General features: G+C 44.2%; 3 protein-coding genes across 4 annotated transcripts; 2 read left to right on the forward strand and 1 right to left on the reverse strand.

The window, feature by feature from the left end:
- Positions 1-1,405: 1,405 nt before the first annotated feature.
- Positions 1,406-5,052, reverse strand: LOC143335731 (coiled-coil domain-containing protein 106-like). Its single transcript, XM_076755335.1, has 7 exons — positions 5,013-5,052; positions 4,121-4,288; positions 3,814-4,005; positions 3,126-3,278; positions 2,384-2,581; positions 1,734-1,894; positions 1,406-1,561 (listed from the first exon to the last, which is right to left on the reverse strand). Exons 1-7 carry the CDS (start codon positions 5,050-5,052, stop codon positions 1,406-1,408), a joined length of 1,068 nt encoding a protein of 355 aa, XP_076611450.1.
- Positions 5,053-5,488: 436 nt separating this feature from the next.
- On the forward strand, positions 5,489-7,327 carry tmem238a (transmembrane protein 238a). Its single transcript, XM_076753773.1, has 3 exons — positions 5,489-5,534; positions 6,658-6,815; positions 7,154-7,327. Exons 2-3 carry the CDS (start codon positions 6,665-6,667, stop codon positions 7,315-7,317), a joined length of 315 nt encoding a protein of 104 aa, XP_076609888.1. The 5' UTR covers positions 5,489-5,534; positions 6,658-6,664; the 3' UTR covers positions 7,318-7,327.
- A 6,101-nt stretch (positions 7,328-13,428) lies between these two features.
- Positions 13,429-18,955, forward strand: LOC143335763 (recoverin-like). 2 transcript variants are annotated; one of them, XM_076755379.1, is made up of 4 exons: positions 13,429-13,538; positions 14,904-15,495; positions 16,702-16,813; positions 17,703-18,955. In XM_076755379.1, exons 2-4 carry the CDS (start codon positions 15,115-15,117, stop codon positions 17,786-17,788), a joined length of 579 nt encoding a protein of 192 aa, XP_076611494.1. In that variant the 5' UTR covers positions 13,429-13,538; positions 14,904-15,114; the 3' UTR covers positions 17,789-18,955. The 2 variants fall into 2 exon arrangements, with proteins under 2 accessions (XP_076611494.1, XP_076611495.1); XM_076755380.1 differs by having other exon boundaries at positions 13,445-13,538; positions 14,931-15,495.
- The last annotated feature ends 74 nt before the right edge of the window (positions 18,956-19,029 follow it).

A 19,029-nucleotide genomic window follows, 5' to 3' on the forward strand; every position in this document is an offset into this window, starting at 1 on the left:
TCATCTTCACAGCTGACCTGTGCACTCTGGCTGTCAGGTGGATGTTACTGAGATTGATGAAAACAGCCAGTTATTGATCAGACTTTAAAGGTTTCACTGTGATGACAGTTTCTCCTCTGACCCCCTTCACCCTCCGAGGCTGCTGCACCTCCAGCTCTTTCTTTCTTTGGAGTAGATGATAGAACATTTCCGTATCATCAAGGTCACACAGTCCAGTGTTGGCCCACAGTGTACAGAAAAGAATACTTCCATGAATTTGTTTCTAAATGATTACAAAAGGCTGTAAATGACAGACTGATCTGTTTTAACCTGGGAGGGATTTCCTTCCATAAAGAGGGTCATTGAGCTCTGCCTGCCACCATGAATGGAGTGAAATGTTGACTGTTTCTGGATCAGGTCTCCTGTTTATGATTTATGAACACACTCCAGCCTCTTCAGGACTCACTACAGTGTGTTGAACTTGGTGTCAGGAGCTATAGTGACGCTGAATTTGAAGCTGAAGCTGAGCCTGTGCAGTACTCATTTCTTCCACTGGGGGGCACTGCAGCCTGCAAGCTGCTCGAGAGGGCAGCAGGAAAACTCCACCAGTGTTACTCTGAGACATGAGATGGTCACTTCAGTTCAATGTCATTGGATCATATTGCCGTGTTTACATCATGCCTGGCTCAAATGGTTGAATTAATGCTTTTATTTACACCCTTCAGTTTCAGCATCTGATGAATCGAGTCCTGACTTTAAAAAAAACAAAACAATCACAGATTTAAGGTCATTTACTTTGTTGCATGAGACGACGTTTCAAGCTTTCAAAAAACAAAGAAAAAAACACCATCAGGACAAATAAAATATATAACTCAAGCATGAGATATATGACAAAATAAATCTTCTTTTTCAGTCATACATATTAAATGCACATATTTTACAAAATAAACTACAAAAATGCTGGAACATATTAAAGAAAATAAATATTTCTCTCTTTCGATGCAGAACAAAGGTGAAACTCAAGGCCGGTCATTTTGTGCTCAAGTAATTCACAAAATAATTCACGTTGACCGCCTTAATAATTCACAACGTACTGAATCTTCTCGTTCATGTGTAACATCAGTTCACACCTGAGGTAAAGCAAAAAGTAACTTCAAGTAACTTCAGCTGCCAACGAAAATCACTGCTGAACTCCAGGGAACATGGTGCCAACCATGACGGCTGCACAGGAAACAAAACTAAACACACAGAGTTCAATCAAGACAGCAGCTTGTTGGCAGAAATCAAATTTAAGTGGATCCTGTTTCATCGTCACAGTTCTTAAGCTTCAAATAAAAGTTGAAAAAGTGCAAACAAAAAAAGAGGAGATAAGTCTTGTCCAGTCCTCCCTCCTCCTCCTCCTCCTCCTCCTCCTCCCTCCTGCTGGTCAGTTTCTGAACCTGTAGGAGATCGGCAGCAGCTTGTGAGTCTTCTTCATGGCCTGGACTTTGGCGTGCGTCTGCTCGTCCATGGTCTTGTAGCACCGCCGGGCGTAATCCAGAAGCTTCTCCTTCGACGCCTCAAACTCGCCGACCTCCGCCACCTGCAGGAGACCAGGCTGTTAGTGGGACCTACAACCCTGCGCTGGACAGGTGGAGGTCAACAAAGTTACATCTCTCATTCTTTGGTTGACTAACAGCGTTCTGCATCGATGCGACCGCTCCAAACTTAATCTTTACTTTCACCGTTTAACGAGCAGCAGAAACAGTTCAGACCTTCTCTGGAGCCACCAGCAGCAGCTCGGCGATTGGGGAGGTGGAGGCCATGGTGTTCCTGTCAACCCCGTGGATCTGGAAGGCTCGGGACATGCTCCTCACCCGCTGGTAGGTGGACAGGATCTTCTTATAACGAATCAAAACCCCGTCTGGGTCTTTAACTGCGGAGGAGTAACGAGAGGGGAGAGAGAGGAGGGTGGAGGACTGCCTTCAGCTCGAGCTCTTCTGCACATGAATTTAGCTGTTTGAGATGTTCATGCCACCTTAAGAAGATCTTAAAGGTCTGGCTGCACCCATTATCACCCTGCTCAAATACTCTGGCTTGTTTGTATTTATTTACACTAAACACCAACTAATCTCCTTGGGTGGTGCAAAGCTCAGGATGCAGCAACAGCACCCTTACAAAATGTGTCTAGGCGGGAGGGGCTTGTTTTGGAGCTTGTGGGGAGGTGAGTCCGGGCATTAAAAGCCCCTGCAGAAGAAAAGGTAACAGCTGCTAGCTTGTTTCTATTTGCATCATTAGCGACCAGGTTAGCATTAGCATAACAGACAGACCTGCTGAAGCAGGCCTTCACCCACAGTCAGAGTGGTGCACGGTCTCTTATCCCTGCTCAGCTGGAGGAGGTGTGGTTGTGTTTTCTGGCCCTCACCTCTCTGCCTCTCCCTCCCGTGGGTGATCCTGAAGATCCTCCTCATCTTCATCCTCGGTTCCCCGCCCGACCGCCCTCTGCCCTTCTTCTTTGACCCCTTCTCCACCGACGAGTCCTCGTCGTCCTCCTCCTCCTCTTCCTCCACGTACTCGTCCTCGGTGTAGTATTTATCCTCCTCCAGGTGGAACTCCTGCTTGACTGCAGCCGTGAAGAGTGGAACAGGAATGAAGACAAGTGAATCATCCAAGCCACAATAAACTTTTACATGAACGAAATATTCCAGTTTTTGTCTTTATTCCACCGATGTCTCTGTTTACATGCAGCCTGCATCCTCTGATTAACGAGCACAGCCTCCCTCTTTCATTCCTTCATCCACCTTCCTGCAGCACTGCGATATTTGCACATCTCTAAGAGCCGTTAATGTCTTTCATAATGTTTAACAGTAGGCGTGTTCCTTCTTTTCTTTGTGCATTTGCAGCCTTGCAAAGTGCTGGTTAGGAAACACACAGAGCTGACAGTAAACAACGAAGAAGCTGTGTGTCGCAAACCCCTAATGAGCTCTGCACACGAGTCCAAAGAATGCTCCTAACACCTGGATAATATCAGAGAGTCCCACATGTCTTCATCTGAAAACACTCCAATCACAATAAAGACTAACTCAGAAAAGCCAGCAGGAACGTGCTCTTCAAACGACGTCAAGAAACTTCAAGCTCGGTCTGTGTCAAAGTTAAACACTTCTGACCAGGGATGGTGGCGCTGCGGCGGGTCCGGGGTCCTGGTCCCTGAAGGCGTTTGAGGGTCATGCCGGACCTGGTGGTCATGGGGGAGGGAGGCGAGGGAGAGCTGGCGGGCTGGACCTTCACCCCACGCTGGGGGTCTCCACACCACTCTGCCACTGTGAGGGATGAAAAGCACACTGCTGTGAGGGGCCACAAACGGACCAATAACAGACTTTATTTAAATGATAGAAACTTTAAATAAACACACTTTAGAGTTTTTTGGGATTTAAAAAAACTGGTGGTCAAATGTTTGGCTTCTAACTTTAGAAATATAGAAATGTTTTAGGTTCAAATCTTACTTAAACTCAGCTGAAGTGAACATGTTTAATGCATTTAAAGCCTGTTTTTCAGTCTGCAACATGAAATGATCAATAACTCAAAATGATGGTTTCACCTCTGAAGCTTCGTTAAATTTGACTGTTAAATAAGTAAATCTGCAGGACTTTCAGTTTAAATAAAGAGGTAATTGGACATTATTCTGATCGTCTGTTGATTTCAGTGAAGAATCTAAATACTACAGTAATATTTCTCCGTGCTGTTTGTATTCACTGCAGAGAAATGATGTTGTTCTGTTTGGTTATGACTTTGTGTGTTTTCTCCTCCTCTTTCTTTTCTCCTAAACAAAGTCAAACGTGACAGGCGACTCCTCACCCTCCGGACTCCTCATGCTGACGATGAAGCGGTCCAGCTGACAGCGCAGGAAGTTGCGCTCCTCCTCCAGCTCCTCGATGCGCTTCTGCAGCCAGGCGTTCTTCTCCAGAGCGACGTACAGGTGAGCCCGCAGGTTAGAGACCAGGATGAAAGGGCTGTACTGAGAGTGAGGAGGCTCCTGCACCACAGGCTCTGCAGGAGGAGAGGAGGAGAGGAGGGAAGAAGAGAAGAGGGGAGAGGAGAGAAGAGGGGATTTCATCATAAAACTGATCATCAGCGGCGGTCATGTGTCGTAGACGTGGCGTACCGTCCATCATCTGCTGACCCGGGTTCAGGTGATACACAGGTGGTCTCTCAATGCTCTCCTCCAGCGGGAAAGAGACCTCGTAGGCATCCAGGTACAAACCTCCTCCTCCTCCTCCTCCTCCTGCTACTGCTGCTGATGATGATGATGAAGGCTGGGGCATGTAGTGCTCTGACAATCACACAGAAGACCACAGAGATGAGGTGAAGACTTGACATTGTTTTTAATCTGTTTTTATTGATTTAGATCAATAAAACGGGGTTTCCCACAGTGATTTTCAGCATGTAAGAAAGACCAGCTCCTCCTTAGGCTCATTAAACTCATCATAAGGCGACGTGTGCTCCCAGGAGGCCGAACAAAAGCCTCCTTTTCTCCCACTAACGGCCCAAAAATCAAGAATATTTAAAGAATTTCAAATAAAATGGAAAATCAACACATTTGAGAAGCTGGAACCAGAGAATGTTTTCTTGATTAATCAGTGACTTAAACAATAAATCAATACCCAAAGAGCTGATCAGTGCTTCAGCTCTAATAACAGCTAATGATAAAGGTAATAAAGTTGTAGCTTAGACAATAAAAACTGAGTAAAAAGCAATAAATCAACGAAGAAGAACATCAGTAAAACAGTCATAACACAGAAACTAAATGGATTCGTTTATCAATAATAAAGATTATCAAGAGGCATTTTTAAAGCAGGAAGTGACTGATGAGTCCGACCTCCACAGCCTTTCACCTCTTCATCTTATGATCTGCAGGTATTGATGAAGCTGAGAGCGTCACCTCCCTCAGAGCAGATCAATCAAACATTTCATGTAAAGCCTCTGAACGGCCTGAATCACGGCGGAGGCTCGGCTCGCTGCTCAGCCGCGATTCGCCATTTAAACGTTGCTGTTACCTGGCGGGCTCGCATCGTCTCTGCTGGTTGGAGGATTCATGGCTCAGGTGAGCTACTGATGAGTAATAACTCAGAGGTTTGGATGAGCTCGTTATTATTTGTCCTCAGCGCGTCTCTGTTCGGTTATACTTCTGTAATACGGCCTGAAACGACCCGCAGCTGCTGACCGACATTTTCAGCCGCAATTACCTGATTATAGGTGGCCTCAACAGGTGCACCGCGTGCGTTCGAGCGGGTCGCGCATGCGCACAACAGTGGCGCTGCTGCAACCGCGCAGAAAAACAAAATCACGCTTTTTAGGCCGCTGAGCTGAGCTCAGGTGTTCAGCTGACTCTCATGAACATGTTGGAGCGCGTTCAAACATCCACCGGAAACGTGTCACCTGAGGGCGGGGCGCAGGTAAACTCGGAAGTAAGGGAAAACTCCGCGGAGAAAGACGAGGAAGACGATAGATGAAGATTCTGTGCAGCTGGAGGAACATCGGGAACGAGTGAGTCAAAGCGAACCAGCTGTCTGTGTCAGGTGAGAAGTTTTCTCTGAGTTTTTTTTCCAGAATCAGGTGTTTTTGAAGTTTTGGTCGGTAACAGTCTCACCTGAGTGAGGAGGCTCTGCAGCGGCTCCTCGAGCTGAAGCTCAGACCATGACGCGTCTGAAACTCCAGAACTGGATCTGGTTTAGTTCTGAATGTCAGATCACATCGCGCCCGGAAACCGTCTCACCTCCCTGATGGGACGAAGCGAAGTACATTTACTGCATTTCAGTACACATGAGGGGTACTTGTACTTACTCGAGCTTTTCTTTTCATGCAGCTTTAAACTTTTACTCTGTTACATTCCCGAGATAAATATTGGACTTCTTAGTTAATTTACGACTGGATATTTGATTTGATTTTCATGTCATATGTATATAATAATTATTTCGATAATTCTCATTTTTCATGTCAAACATTTAATACTTCCAGCTCCTCAAAGGTGAAGATTTGCTGCTTTTCCTTTTAATTGCTTAAATATTTTAGATGTATTTTTAATCGTTTTGATTCATTAATGGAGATAAATGAGCTTCACCTCAACCAGCAGTCAAATCCTTCTTCTACACGAAGGCGTGAGTCTCAATAATCATATTTTATCTGAATAAGAATTTTTCTGCATTGAGTACTTTTACTTTGAGTACTTTAAGTACATTTGCCTGATTCTACTTTTTCCTTAAAGTATGCACATGTGCTGAACACGTCCTCCACCTCAGATGGACAGAACACCGTCAGCGTGATGCTTCTAACACCAATCACAGCTGACAGTCGATCAATCCATCAGGTTATTGACCGAGATGCTTCTGATCTATACTGAACCAGTTTAATGAAACTTGGTTCTTCCTGCTCGTCTCTCCTCACTGAAATATGACCATTTTCATGCTGAAATAAGTAGAAGTTGCGTGTTTCTCCAAACATTTTATTCTGCATCAGGCTGAACAGGCAGGTTCAGATATGATGGACCCTGAAACACGTGTGAGCCGCCCTCTGAATCAGGCTGATCAGGTTTCACTGCTGATCGCTGACATGATCAGTGTTTGATGATGAGCTCATGTGTTCTTCTTCTTCTTCTTCTTCTTCTTCTTCTTCTTCTTCTTCTTCTTCTTCTCTCGTCCACAGTTCGGTCATGGCCCTGTGTGACGGCCTCTCCCACTGTAAACTGGCTCTGGCCTTCGCTGTGTTCATGGATTTACTGGGAGGAGCCGCCCTGCTGGTGGGAGTCTTCGCCCCACTGGAGATCAAAGGGCGGGACTTTGGAGACTTACTGGTCTATACTGGTATGAAACAACTGTCCCAGTCTGGACTAGTGATCAACACGAGTGGCGGGATGATGTGAAATATGATGAAAAGCATAAAGTAGAAAAGAGGATCACATTCAGTCTTTGGAGGCTGATGAATTCTGTTTTTATGGAAAAAATGCTCTAAAACACAAATATATATACATTTAATGTGGTTAAAACAATCAGGGTATAAAAGAAGAAACAACAAGACCAGAACTGGTCGAGTAAGTCAAGTTAAATACACGTTTGTATGAATGTGGATTCTCAGTGGTTTGCTTATCGTGCTGATATTTCCTGTTTGCGTGGCCTCACACCGGTGACCGACCTCCCTGCAGGAGCTCTGTTCGTGCTCGTCTCTCTGGCTGGATGGGTGCTGTGGTACAGCGGGAACATCGACGGCCTGACGTCCAGGAAGGAGCCGGGACACATCGGCAGCGCCGTCGACCGGCTGGCTCGCAACCTCAGCCGCAAGATCCGCACATACAGGAGCCAGCGCTGAGGAGGAGCAGGAGGAGGAGGAGGAGGGGGAGGAGGAGCAGGAGGAGGAGCAGGAGGAGGAGGAGGTCTGCGTTTCAGCGCCTGGTGATGCTTTTGTTCGTCAGTATTAATATGTCACAGAATCAAGCTCCTAAAGGTTTACTTACACGTACGACTGAAGTACACTGAACACTGTCAGGACACAGAAACACTCAGTTACAGATGTGCTCCTGCTGATCTGGTACATATTTGTGTTACTAATGTTTTCTTATTAATGTTTTTATTTGTTACAGTGTTCAGATGTGACTCATTCAGTAAAGCAGTGGTCTCATGATGCATTTCAATTAAAAACCTTTTTATATATTATAAAAATGTCTTTTTTTAAATCAAATCTATTCACAACCAGCTGCAACATCCCTTTCAAACAGAAACACATACATATCTGTGTACTTTATATTCTGTACTTCAGAAACATCAGGAGTGTCCTAAAATCTGTGAGGTGGAAATGCATCAAAGCAACATTTAAACACAGTAAAGGAACAAAAGATGAAGAACAATGAGGTGAAAAAGATAAAAAAAGGACAAAGACACCACAGTTAAATAAGCTTCATTCCATGTGTTTTACTCTCCTCTTCATCTTTTATTTGTATCTTCGCCTGGTTTGTTTCCTCCTGCTGGGGGTCAGCCGTTCTTTTTCTTGTCTTATAATCAGAGTTAAAGGAGAAACAATAACCTGTACTGACCTCTACTGGTGACCAGTGGCAACTACAGCATCAGTGGGCCGTCTCTCCATCCTGATGAAGCAGGATGAGAGCAGATATTACTGTCAGGTGAACAGGTGAGCTGTTTATGATTTAAATGTGAAGCGGCACAAACACCTGTCGTCCACCTGAGGGCAGCAGAAAGCTCAGTGTCAGATTTTAGGCTGATTCATGAACTTCACCTCCACCAAGAAGGAAATTTGACAGCTCAGCTAATCTGAGTCACCTCTCACCTCATGGCTGCAAACACGTCAAACACCGGACACGTCCGGGGTTACAGAGTAATGGATTACTCACTGTGGGATTATCGTAACCCGCCCCTCGGCAGTGACAGATCAGTTAATCCATAAAACAAGTCGTTACATTGATCATGGTAGCTGTGAAACAAAGAGTGAAGCGATCAGAGAGAAAAATGATGATTAAACACATCAGGAAACTGTTCTGTTGTAGTTTCATCAGTTTGTTTGGATTAATCTGAAAATAAACTCATTATAAAATGACTGTTGTACATGATAATGAAAAGTTAGAAACTTTCACCAACATAAACTTAATGTCATTTTTTATGTGAATCAGAAAATATATCACAGTCATAGTATCTTAAATTTGTTAAGTAACCACCAAAAAATGCATTTTAAGACCAGATTTTAAGTGTTGAGACTTCTTAAACTCTGAATTTGTCTTTATCTGCACACAAACATATGATAATTCTGTGAGTTGATTCGATGCTTGTGCACAGTTTACCTCAGTGTATTAAAGTGCTGGATTAGATCTAATTTAAAATGATCAGATCTAATCTCTGCCTGAGGCTCGTTTGATTTGTTGTTCTGGGTCTGACAGCCCGCTTTACCTGAACTGCCCTGTTATGTTAAACCCCAAACCATGTGGTTCACCAAGTGGATTAAATCTGGATGACGGCAAACAGTCTCTTATTTACGCTCACTCGACTCAGGTGTGATCTGAACTCACATCAGATTATTGACAAGCTGCCGGTCGTGAAGACCCCGGCGTGGTCGGCGTTCCTCGACAGCTCCGTGACCTTCGGGTCGTAAACCCCCCCCCGCTCAGCTCTGAATGAAGGCATCGTGAGGAGGGTGTTCCCTGCAGACAGTCTGTGCACAGCCTGTAATGGGATTATGAGGACACTGAGCAGGTGTTCTCCAGCCTTGTTTTGAATGCTCGCAGGTTCACCTCAGAGATGTCTCAGATCCTAAATCTCAGGTGTGACTAGTTGACGATGACAAACTGAACTCACCAGGAACTGAAATGACTTGAAATCTTCATGTTTTCCTCGCAGTTCACGTCTTACACTCGTGGTAAGAATCAGTGTGATGATACAGAGCGGAGGTCAGACTGGGTGACGCCCACAAAGACTCCAGTGCCACAATGGAGCAGAGTACATTTACTCAAGTACAGTTTTGAAGTGCTTGTACTTTCCTTGAGTATTTCCATTTTATGGTACTTTATACTCTGCTACACTTAAGCCAATATTCAACTTTTCACTCATATTATTTATTATCTTATCATTATTTATTTGATAGCTTGAGTTACTTTGCAGATTCAGATTATTAATACAGAAAATGAACCAAAGAATAAATACTGTATTGTTGTGAGTTAAGCTCCTCAGCGGTACACAGCAACATTAGTGATAACATGTAACTCACTAATTATAATCCAGTGATATAATAAATATGATTCTGAAACGGGACATTTTTCAGATTTTTTTTTTTTTTGGCACCTTAAGTATATTTTGATGCTAATACTCATTATATATAATGCTTATACTATGATATTGCTACTTTTACTTTATGATCTGAGTACTTCTTCCACCACTGCAGATGATGATCAAAGTTTGATTCTAACCAGTTTTAGTTCAAACCACAGAGCAGGCAGATTAGAAGGCACTCAGAACAATAACATGGGTCTGTGTGGACGTCAAATGACCTCGATTGACTGAAAACTGAGCCGTATATACACTGAAAGGCTTGTTTAAAGCAGCTAAGATCAAGATTTTATCAACACTGGATCAAATGACGAATGCTAAAGACAAACAGACTGTGCAGCTTCTCTCGGTTAAACTGAGCATTTTAGCCTCTTTCAGCTCCTTGTTTTGGTTGTTGTTCTCTCTCCAGCAGCAGGCAGCTGTTTTCAGAGCTGCTTTAAACCACCTGCCCGACACCAGGTGGCACTCTGACTGTAAGCGATCAGCTGCTGAACGTTTAGCAGCTACAGAGTCGGATCTCGAGAGTTTCTGGAGATCCCAGCGGAGCTCAAAGCAGACAGAATACAGGACTTATAAAGTTGACAGAAGCTTGACTTCTGGCTGACGGTTGATCCGACCTTCCGCGGCTCCCTCCACTAGCCTCCACACTGGAGGCCATGATGCCCATTCGGGCGTCCAGATCCTTCATCCTCTCAGAATAGATTCCTCAAAGTCTTGCCAAAGAGCTTTGATAATCAGCTGTGTTCTTTCCATCAACTCTCTGTCTGCTTTGTATCGCTGCCAAATCCTCCTTACACCGCCTAAAATCACCACCTTCACCGCTCCTCTCTTTCTCTATCTCCTTCTGTCCCTCTATTTTAATCCCCCTCTCCCCTCCATCAAAGGATTCCCTTTCCAAGAACTCAGAGTAAACCAGGCTGTGTGTTAAAGGTGAGATTGTGACAAGGAAAGGTTTGTCCCAAGAGCCAAGGGACAAAAACTCCTAATCCAGTAAATCCAGACTCTTTAGTACTTGTAGCCTGAGGGGAAAATCCCCGTTCTAAAAGAAGAAAGATCTGGATGATAGATGGAAGATGAAGCACAGCCATCGACCTGGATGCTTCCCAAACTTTTTACATGTCAGCTCAAAAAGTGACCGAAATGGAGATTTGAGCCTGTATTTTGAGAAAAGCTCCAAAAACATGAAAACTTTTGGGACTGGACTTTAAAATCTTTACACACCAAACAGTCAGTTTGCTCCTGTGTCATTTTTTGCTAAGTTACAGAAGTCGCTATCAAAAGTCTGTCAATAAGCTAAACATTTGAATGAGATCTGAAACCTTTGGAAACAGCGGCCTCTGTGGCCACAAGGAGCAATTACAGGATGACGGCAGACTGAATGTCTCTTTCGTCTCTTTTCCAGAACTCTCTTAAATCAGCTGCAGAGACGGGACGTCCGTCCACGTTGTCATGACGTCTCACTTCTGACTGAGTTAGAAAAAGAAAAAAAAGCTAAAGTTAGGCTGATCATTAATGAGAAAAGTGAAATGTTTCTCTGCGACTTGCTAACATGCAGAGAACTGCCTTTATAATGTCTGTGCTAACTGAAGCTAACTAACATTAGCCTGCATTAGCTGTTGCGCAGGCTAAGATTGTGTTTGTTTCACATCGTCTCGCTTTAAGAAGCCATTTTACTTCAGAGGTGACTTTGGTTTTGCATGTCCCCTGGCAGATCTCTCCAAAGCCTCTGCAGCCAGATGGCAAAATCCAAATCACCTGTGGAGCCAAGGCTGATGCTGCCAAAAAGGGAGTCAGGGTTGCTGAAGTTAGGCCTCAGCACGTCAGCGGAGGAATTAAGTTGTTTTATTTAAAACAGGAGCGCGATCAGAGGTTTGCCAAGAGAGACTTTCCGTCGACGCTGCTCTATCCTCGTCCTGCGATGAAGAAGCGACGCAGCCACGAAAGCCGTGGGTGTGGAGGATGTCTTCAGGCAGTTATGTCATGTTGGTCATGTCGAAGGCACATCGACGTGCCCAGAGTCAGTTGTTGTTGTCGTCATGACTGTGCTTAGTGATATTATCTAATGGGGCTAAGTTTCTGAGCTTACACCTCGATCCACAGCAGCCATCCAGAGTTCAGCCGACATTGTGTTTCCTGTTGGCTCAGGTGACGCAGGTAACTGAACGATCGTGAAACTCTGAGGAAACACACCGAGCGTGCATCTGAAGCTGCCGAGACAAAACCGAAAAGGAGATTTATAGTAACGTGTGCAAATCGTCAAATCAGTATGCAGCAGGAATTCAAGAAATATCATTGAAACTGTGAAATCTCTAGAACTAAACTTACGCTCTGTTTACCAGTTTAGTACCAAGATTACTAGTTTCCTACCAAACGTATTCAAAGGGTCAGGCAGAGAACCATCAGTCCATGGATCAGGCAGGCAGGTTCAGGGTAGAGGGCTCAGCTGGCAGGTACTGACAGGGCTGATGAGAGACACTGGGCTGGTAGAGAATAAAATGCCAATAAAGGGGCGTTTGGAAGTGGAAATGTGGCTGGAGGCCGAGTGTGACAGTCACTGTGGTTACTTCTCCTCCTACGAGCATGAAAGTCATTACAGTGAGCTGGTAGAGCTGAAAGAGGGCAGAGGGTTCAGTCATGACTTCCTGCTGCCTGCCCTCCACGCTTCACTCAGGTAGTTCACACCTTTCCAGGCACCACGCTTCCCAGTACAGCAGGTGCACCGTAATGGAAGCCGACGCATCTTCATGCAGGCTGGTTTACAGCCGAGCAGATGGAGGATCAGCGGTCGGCGCTCGGCTAAGCACACACAACATCCCCCGCTGCAGAGCCGCCGCTCGCTGGATTTAAACTGTTAAGTCGCTGCCTGCGTGACAGTCCAAGGGAGTTTTGGAAAGGACTCACTTTTACTTTGTCACTTCACTTGATCAGGTTTATTTTTGCAGCGGATAAAACCTGCAGCATCGTAATCGGGCGCCACGTCAGTGCCAGGTTCAGTCAGATGACTTGTTTTCATCTGCAGGGAAGAGCCGAGTCTGACCGGTGACCTGGGTCAAGCCTCCATCCTGCCTCATATGTGTACATATACAGTACAAATACTGTGCAGCACAATACACTGTATCACAGGACTACTGTGCTGGATTTCAACAGATTCAGGGGGTTTGTTTTCGTGGTCACTCTCTGTAAATATGAAAAAATTGTGTAGAATATCAGCACACAACAAAGTTTTTGGTGTTTCTGGCCTCGACTCAAAGAGAAAATGTACCTGTTGATGTATTTTCCTCTCAGCTCAGAAGTGATCACGTCATAACAGAGTCAGGATGAAGCTGAAATGCCTTCAAATAGCATAAAAAAGACACTAACTCTGCGGAAAATTGATATTGATTGATAAAACCAGTCGCCACAGGACCAAATGAGTACATGAGGTGTTTGTTCATTGGTGTTTAATCTTTTTCTTTTTCTTGCTCACATTTGATTGGTTTGTGTGCTGCTGAGTTGAGGTCGTCTGTGATGTGCTTCTTGTGTTTGTCTGTCCCGTCTAAATAAATGTGACCTGAACGCTCGACCTCATGTAGAAAAAACAGAAAGCGGCAGCAGCAGCAGCAGCAGCTCAGCGAGCTCAGGTGTTCACATGGCTGCTGATGTGGCTCCGCCTCGCAGAGATCCAGTTTAATTGACTTATCTCAGCAAGTGGAGGCTGATTTCTCGTGCTGCTCGCAGACAGAGCGTCACTGTTGGTCCTGGACTCCTCAGCTGGTCACACAGGTAGGAAACAGAGCTGACACCTTGATATATGAAGATCCTTATGACTGAACACTGTCACTGACCATCTGACCCTCTGACTTGATTCTTATTGGTGCATTTATCTTAAATGAGGTTTATTATGTGAGATTCTCTCCCAGGAAAATCTTTTTTTGGTGTTTTTTGTTGTCATTGTTCTCCATCCACAGCATTATACCATGCGGAGCTTTTCATTAATCAGATGATGATGCCATGCTGAAGAAGAGACGAGAATGCTTTGATAATCTGAATTACCTGAGGTCCTTTTTAACCATAACTTCTGAAATGTTTTTTTATCAGAATGATGACTTTCATTAATATTTATTTATGCCAACGCATAATGTATGGGACAGTTCATATTGAACTGGTGTTTTATCTCTAATGGTCACCAGATCGCTTCACTTGCTCTCCTGAAAATGACATTATTTCATCCTGGTTGTCCCAGAGTTCACTCGCCCATGCAGTCATTGGGGATAACAAACCAGAGCACTGCCTGATTATTATGGTGCATTCTGGGAAAACATCCACTGTATTGGACTGGTTTTGATAGAAGGACTCAAAATATCCTAAGTTTCCCTGCACTAACAGCTGAGCTGGAGGCTGAACCCATTGAAGACCCTGAGTCTTGCAGATGTTGGTGGACACTTGCTGCCACCTACAGACACAATTAAACCTGTGAAGCTGTGAGACCTCCTCAACTACTGGGTCACCTCAGCTAAAAATCAAGGCCTTGCAAATCTATTAAGATATGAAAAATGGGTGATCAGTGGAGAGATCAGTGAAGTCACGAGGCTAACAGTGATCCACGCTTGGCTGGTGCATAGAAAGCAGGTTCAACTGTGGTCAAGAAAAAGCCTTTAATGTCACTCAGAACTGTGGATCTTCAGGACATCTCAGCTTTCCACTGAATTTCACTCTGATAATGGGGGTGGATCAGTGCTTGTCACACTGCAGTGTGCATCAGTTACCACAGATTATATTCTTCACAAATGTGTCAGGTGACATGATTTAATGGGTTATAGGAATTTAATTTGCTGATTCCATAGTACGAGCTGTATGGGATGGTATCATGTCATGTAAAACTCTCCGTACAAGCTGACATTGACGTTGTCGTATGACTGCAGTCGAACTTCTTTCTTCTACCAATTACAAATTGGCTTTCTGTTGATTTTAAAACAGAGGAGGGGTGGAGGATTTGAGAAGCTGTCTGAGACACCACACTTCAAATGTTGATAAATCAGTTCTTCAGCCTTGGCCTGGGTTGAACCTTGTCCGTGACACCTCTTGTTGGTATTACTGATAGTTGATTGGCTTAATGAGCTTACCAAGCGGCTTCTGCTATTTTCACAGCATATGCTTCTCTGGGCTGAATTGTAGGCCAGGACCTGGATCAAGGGGATACTGCAGCCATACCTCAGGAAAAGTCTTCTGTTTACTACTTTGGCAGAGTAGAGGAGGACACTCTCTAGGCTGAAGCTGTGTGTCAACTGCCCTACAAGAGCTCAAGGGCCACAGATTCACACTTTGATATAGCTCTAAAACATCAACAACACCACCAACAATGGGAAACTCCAAGAGCGGTGCTGTGTCCAAGGAGATCCTGGAGGACCTGAAACTCAACACAAAGTTCTCAGAGACTGAGATTGTCCAGTGGTACGAAAACTTCAAGAAGCAGTGTCCATCAGGGCGCATCACGAAACAGGAGTTTCAGGCCATCTACAGCAAGTTCTTCCCAGATAGCGATGCCCAAACGTACGCCCAGCACGTCTTCCGCTCCTTCGACACAAACGACGACGGCACACTGGACTTCAAGGAGTACATCATCGCTCTCCACATGACATCAACAGGAAAGACCAACAGGAAACTGGAGTGGGCCTTCTCGCTGTTTGACGTGGACAAGAACGGATACATTACCAAGTCAGAGGTCAAGGAAATCTGTACGGTGAGTTTTGGAGAAAGTGAAATAGTTGCAGAGAGAAGAACCGGTTCTTGTAGTTCGCTAACTGTTTGGCTTCCAGATGTTCGGGGAATTTCCAAAAGAACAGCTGAGTTCTTTGAGTAATGAAACCTCTTGCTCAGAGGTGACAGTATCATCTGCATAGAAGCTGATATTAAACTGTACTGTACTTAGTGACAAAGGTCAGACGCTGCAGGGTTTTGCAGGTAAAACTGAATTTAGTGGGTTTTAGGTTCCTCTTCATACTTTTTAAATGGAGAATACTTTTAAAAATTTGGTGGCATGGATGGTCAAGTTGATTGGTAAATAAAGACACTGATGAAAAGTGGAAGAAAAGGAGTGAAATAAAGGTCAGCACGACATCATCAGCAAACGTTTATTTCCTTATTTTCATAAGTTTTACTTCATACTTTTCCAGTGATCTTCCTCATTTGAAATGCAGATTCCCTTTTTTTTTTTTTTTTTTAACATTTCTGGTCACATCTCCATCAGCACCCACTCACTCATGGTGGCACCAAATTTAACTGCAGCACTGAAAAAGCTGCTCTGCATCACATGGGCTCAGCCGGTGTTTTTTAAACACAGGATAAGACTTTAATTGATGCTGATCAACAGTTTAGGATGAATTAAGGGATAAGCCCACACAGCTTTGGAGCGAGGATGGGAGGATATATACAAATAAATAAATATATAAAAATATACAGCGGTGTCATCTGTGTATACCATGTTAGCATCTTTTGGTGGCAGGCAAAAGTCAAATTTGGCAGGTTTGCAGAACTTTACAATACACAGAAATTTAGAAATTATAACCTCAAACCTGAATTTTTCATCTTCAAATCTTTTCAACCGCCAAGTATTTCTTCATTTCTTGTGCACAGCAAATAACCAGAAAAGACTGTGTGAGGCTGAAGAATAAGGTTTGAACAAGACAGTTTTTCACTGATTTGACAGTCTGGCTTTATTTTTGCCAGTAAGCTTTTCTTTAAGTCCTGCCGTTGCAGTGAAATGCGAGCTCGTAGTTTCAGTGTGCATGACACTGTCTTTTCCATATGTGATGAGATCATTCAGTATCTTTGCTGAAATGTAAAATGCTTCAGATATTGATCTAATCTGTTGGTGTGAAGTCATTTTAAAGTTAAAAAAGAACTGTCTTTGACCGGTCCCCATCTTCTGTTTTCTGTCTTCTAACAGGCGATTTTCAAGCTGATTCCTAAAGATGAAGTGCCTGAACTGCCTGACGATGAAAACACAGCTGACAAGAGGGCAGATAAACTCTGGAACTACTTTGAGAAGGGCGAAAATGGTGAGACAACACAGCGTAGATGGAGACATGAGGGAATAAATATCAGATTTGTAATAACTGGTGCTCTTGTTTCTGACTGGTTTTGAACTCTGTCAGCCACTGAAGTTATTCATCGTCTTTCTAAACAGCTCTGTCTCGGCTACTGACTGTGAGTCAGGGTGATCACATTAAAGCAGACCAGAGAGGTCGAGGCGATGAGGTCTTTGTAGCCTTACAGACGTATTCACAGAATACGTTGTTTAGCGGCGTGCTAAAAGGAGCTCTGCCTTATTCCAGCATCTAAAACCTTTTTTGTTGTTAGCTCGGAGGCTTGTTGGTCCACATAATGACAAGGACTTTGAAAACAGCAACACGCAGACACAGTACATGCATATGCGTAGGTCAGACCCTCACCCTAACCGATCCCCAACCACCTACGTTGTAGAGCTACATGTGAAGAACAAATCAGGTTTCAGGCAGCTGCAAATAGTCGACCAACGGCTGTTATACCAACAGTCTACTTCCTGTGAGTCAGACGATGGTCTATGAGCAGGAGTGAGCATTTGTACAGTGTAGATGTTACAGAATGACTGAAGAAAGCCTTCAGAACAAAAAATGCATCAAGTTAACCTGGATATAAAAACTAAAGTAAACTCTGACCTGTGCTGAAGTCAACCCAAGCTAACACTGAAAACAGGAAATCCACAGTCGTGAATATTGACTGGTTGCATCAGTGGACAGAAAGACACGTAATGCCACCCAGGAAGTCACTACTTTGCATTATTGCATGATTAAAAGCTGCAGATTAAGTGCGCTCCAGTCACTTCCCCGCTTTTAAAACCTGTTTTTAATTGAATTGAATTTCAGTAACCTGAAGTGAACGTCTTTGCTTTGGCTGTTCTCCCTGCAGACCGAGTGGCAGAAGGAGAGTTTATCCAGGGAGTGTTGGACAATGACGACGCCCTTCGTTTGATCCAGTATCAGCCTTCAAAGTAACTCTTCTGCAGCATCTCTGTCCAGTCCCGTCTTCTCAGCTTCACCCAGCTTCACCCTCCACTCTGCTAACGTAATGACACCTGAGCGCACCTTCACAAAGTGTGAACACGCAGCAGGTGTGACGATAAACGCCCCCGAAATTAAACACTGACGCCGAAGCTCCGCCGGGGTTTTCGGAACATCTGTCACCAAGTTATCTGCGCTGTCTGAACCCTTTTCTTCATCGCACAGCACATAAGACAAATGTCAAAGTAAAAAAACTGGAAAACAGGAGCCCCCACGTTACCTAGATTGCGGTTAATATAGCAACCAAATCCAAATTCCTTGACAAGACGTCACTGCCATCTGTGTTCCTTCACACAAGTGAACTGAACGACCTACAGCTAAATAAAATGTGAACATCCTTTAAGATTAGCCCAGTGGTTCTCAAACTGGGGGGGGCATAGAGCCTCTGCAGGGGGAGGGGGGAGGGGAGGGAGGAGTTGGGAGGACCAGGGGAAAATAAAGAGAGTGAATGAACGTGATTCATGGGAAATAAACACGACTGCAGAGCTTTATGTCAGATGCTTCCCCTGTCTTTGTTGAATAGATCAGAATTATGGGGTGGGGGGGCTTAACCTTTTTTCGGCTTCTGAAGGGGGGCCTGACAGAAAGTTTTGAGAACCGCTGGATTAGCCTCTCCATTGATGTTGTAATAGATGAAGCACATACAGTATTTCTGAAACTGACTGTATTTATCTTACATTTCTTGAGACATCAAATTATGAAAGTGTGTTTTAGCAACTCAAGCACAGATTTTAATACGATAACACGTCACGTGCTTTAGCTCCAGTATCATTCCCACCTAATATGTTGTTTTTTCTCGACCGGGTCGCCCACACTGGTCTCTGTAGTCTCTCATTTTACCCTGGGATGTTTTTTAAAACCCTTAAATCCACATGTAAGTGCAGAAAGGTGTGTCTGTAGCCGGGCCCTTGTTGCTGTCTAATTTTGTGTCTTTTACAGTGTTGAATTCTTGCATGTGGCTCCATCCTGCATGTTTGATGTTCTAGTTAAGTGCTGCATATTGGAGAATAGGTTTGTTCATGTATCACGACATGTAAAACTAAGTGTTGGTCCTGGATTTCCCTTCACAATAAATTCAATAACCATGAAATTGTAATAGAATTCAAGGCGTCAGGAGTCTTTCTTCTTCTTTTTCAGTCTGTCATGTTATTGTTGATAAAAGCGGGGATGTGGGA

The sequence above is a fragment of the Chaetodon auriga genome, chromosome 17 (assembly GCF_051107435.1).
Source record: "Chaetodon auriga isolate fChaAug3 chromosome 17, fChaAug3.hap1, whole genome shotgun sequence".
Classification (NCBI taxonomy): Eukaryota; Metazoa; Chordata; class Actinopteri; order Chaetodontiformes; family Chaetodontidae; genus Chaetodon; species Chaetodon auriga.

What these genes read in the sequence shown, in the direction of transcription:
- tmem238a (XM_076753773.1), top strand. Translation starts at nt 6,665, where the DNA reads ATGGCCCTGTGTGACGGCCTCTCCCACTGTAAACTGGCTCTGGCCTTC. An exon ending in AGACTTACTGGTCTATACTG is followed by an intron (nt 6,816 to 7,153) that starts GTATGAAACAAC and finishes ACCTCCCTGCAG; the next exon opens with GAGCTCTGTTCGTGCTCGTC.
- LOC143335731 (XM_076755335.1), bottom strand. Translation starts at nt 5,052, where the DNA reads ATGAATCCTCCAACCAGCAGAGACGATGCGAGCCCGCCAG. An exon ending in CCGCAGCGCCACCATCCCTG is followed by an intron (nt 2,582 to 3,125) that starts GTCAGAAGTGTT and finishes TCACGGCTGCAG; the next exon opens with TCAAGCAGGAGTTCCACCTG. An exon ending in TGCTGGTGGCTCCAGAGAAG is followed by an intron (nt 1,562 to 1,733) that starts GTCTGAACTGTT and finishes GGTCTCCTGCAG; the next exon opens with GTGGCGGAGGTCGGCGAGTT.
- LOC143335763 (XM_076755379.1), top strand. Translation starts at nt 15,115, where the DNA reads ATGGGAAACTCCAAGAGCGGTGCTGTGTCCAAGGAGATCCTGGAGGAC. An exon ending in AGGTCAAGGAAATCTGTACG is followed by an intron (nt 15,496 to 16,701) that starts GTGAGTTTTGGA and finishes GTCTTCTAACAG; the next exon opens with GCGATTTTCAAGCTGATTCC. An exon ending in CTTTGAGAAGGGCGAAAATG is followed by an intron (nt 16,814 to 17,702) that starts GTGAGACAACAC and finishes TTCTCCCTGCAG; the next exon opens with ACCGAGTGGCAGAAGGAGAG.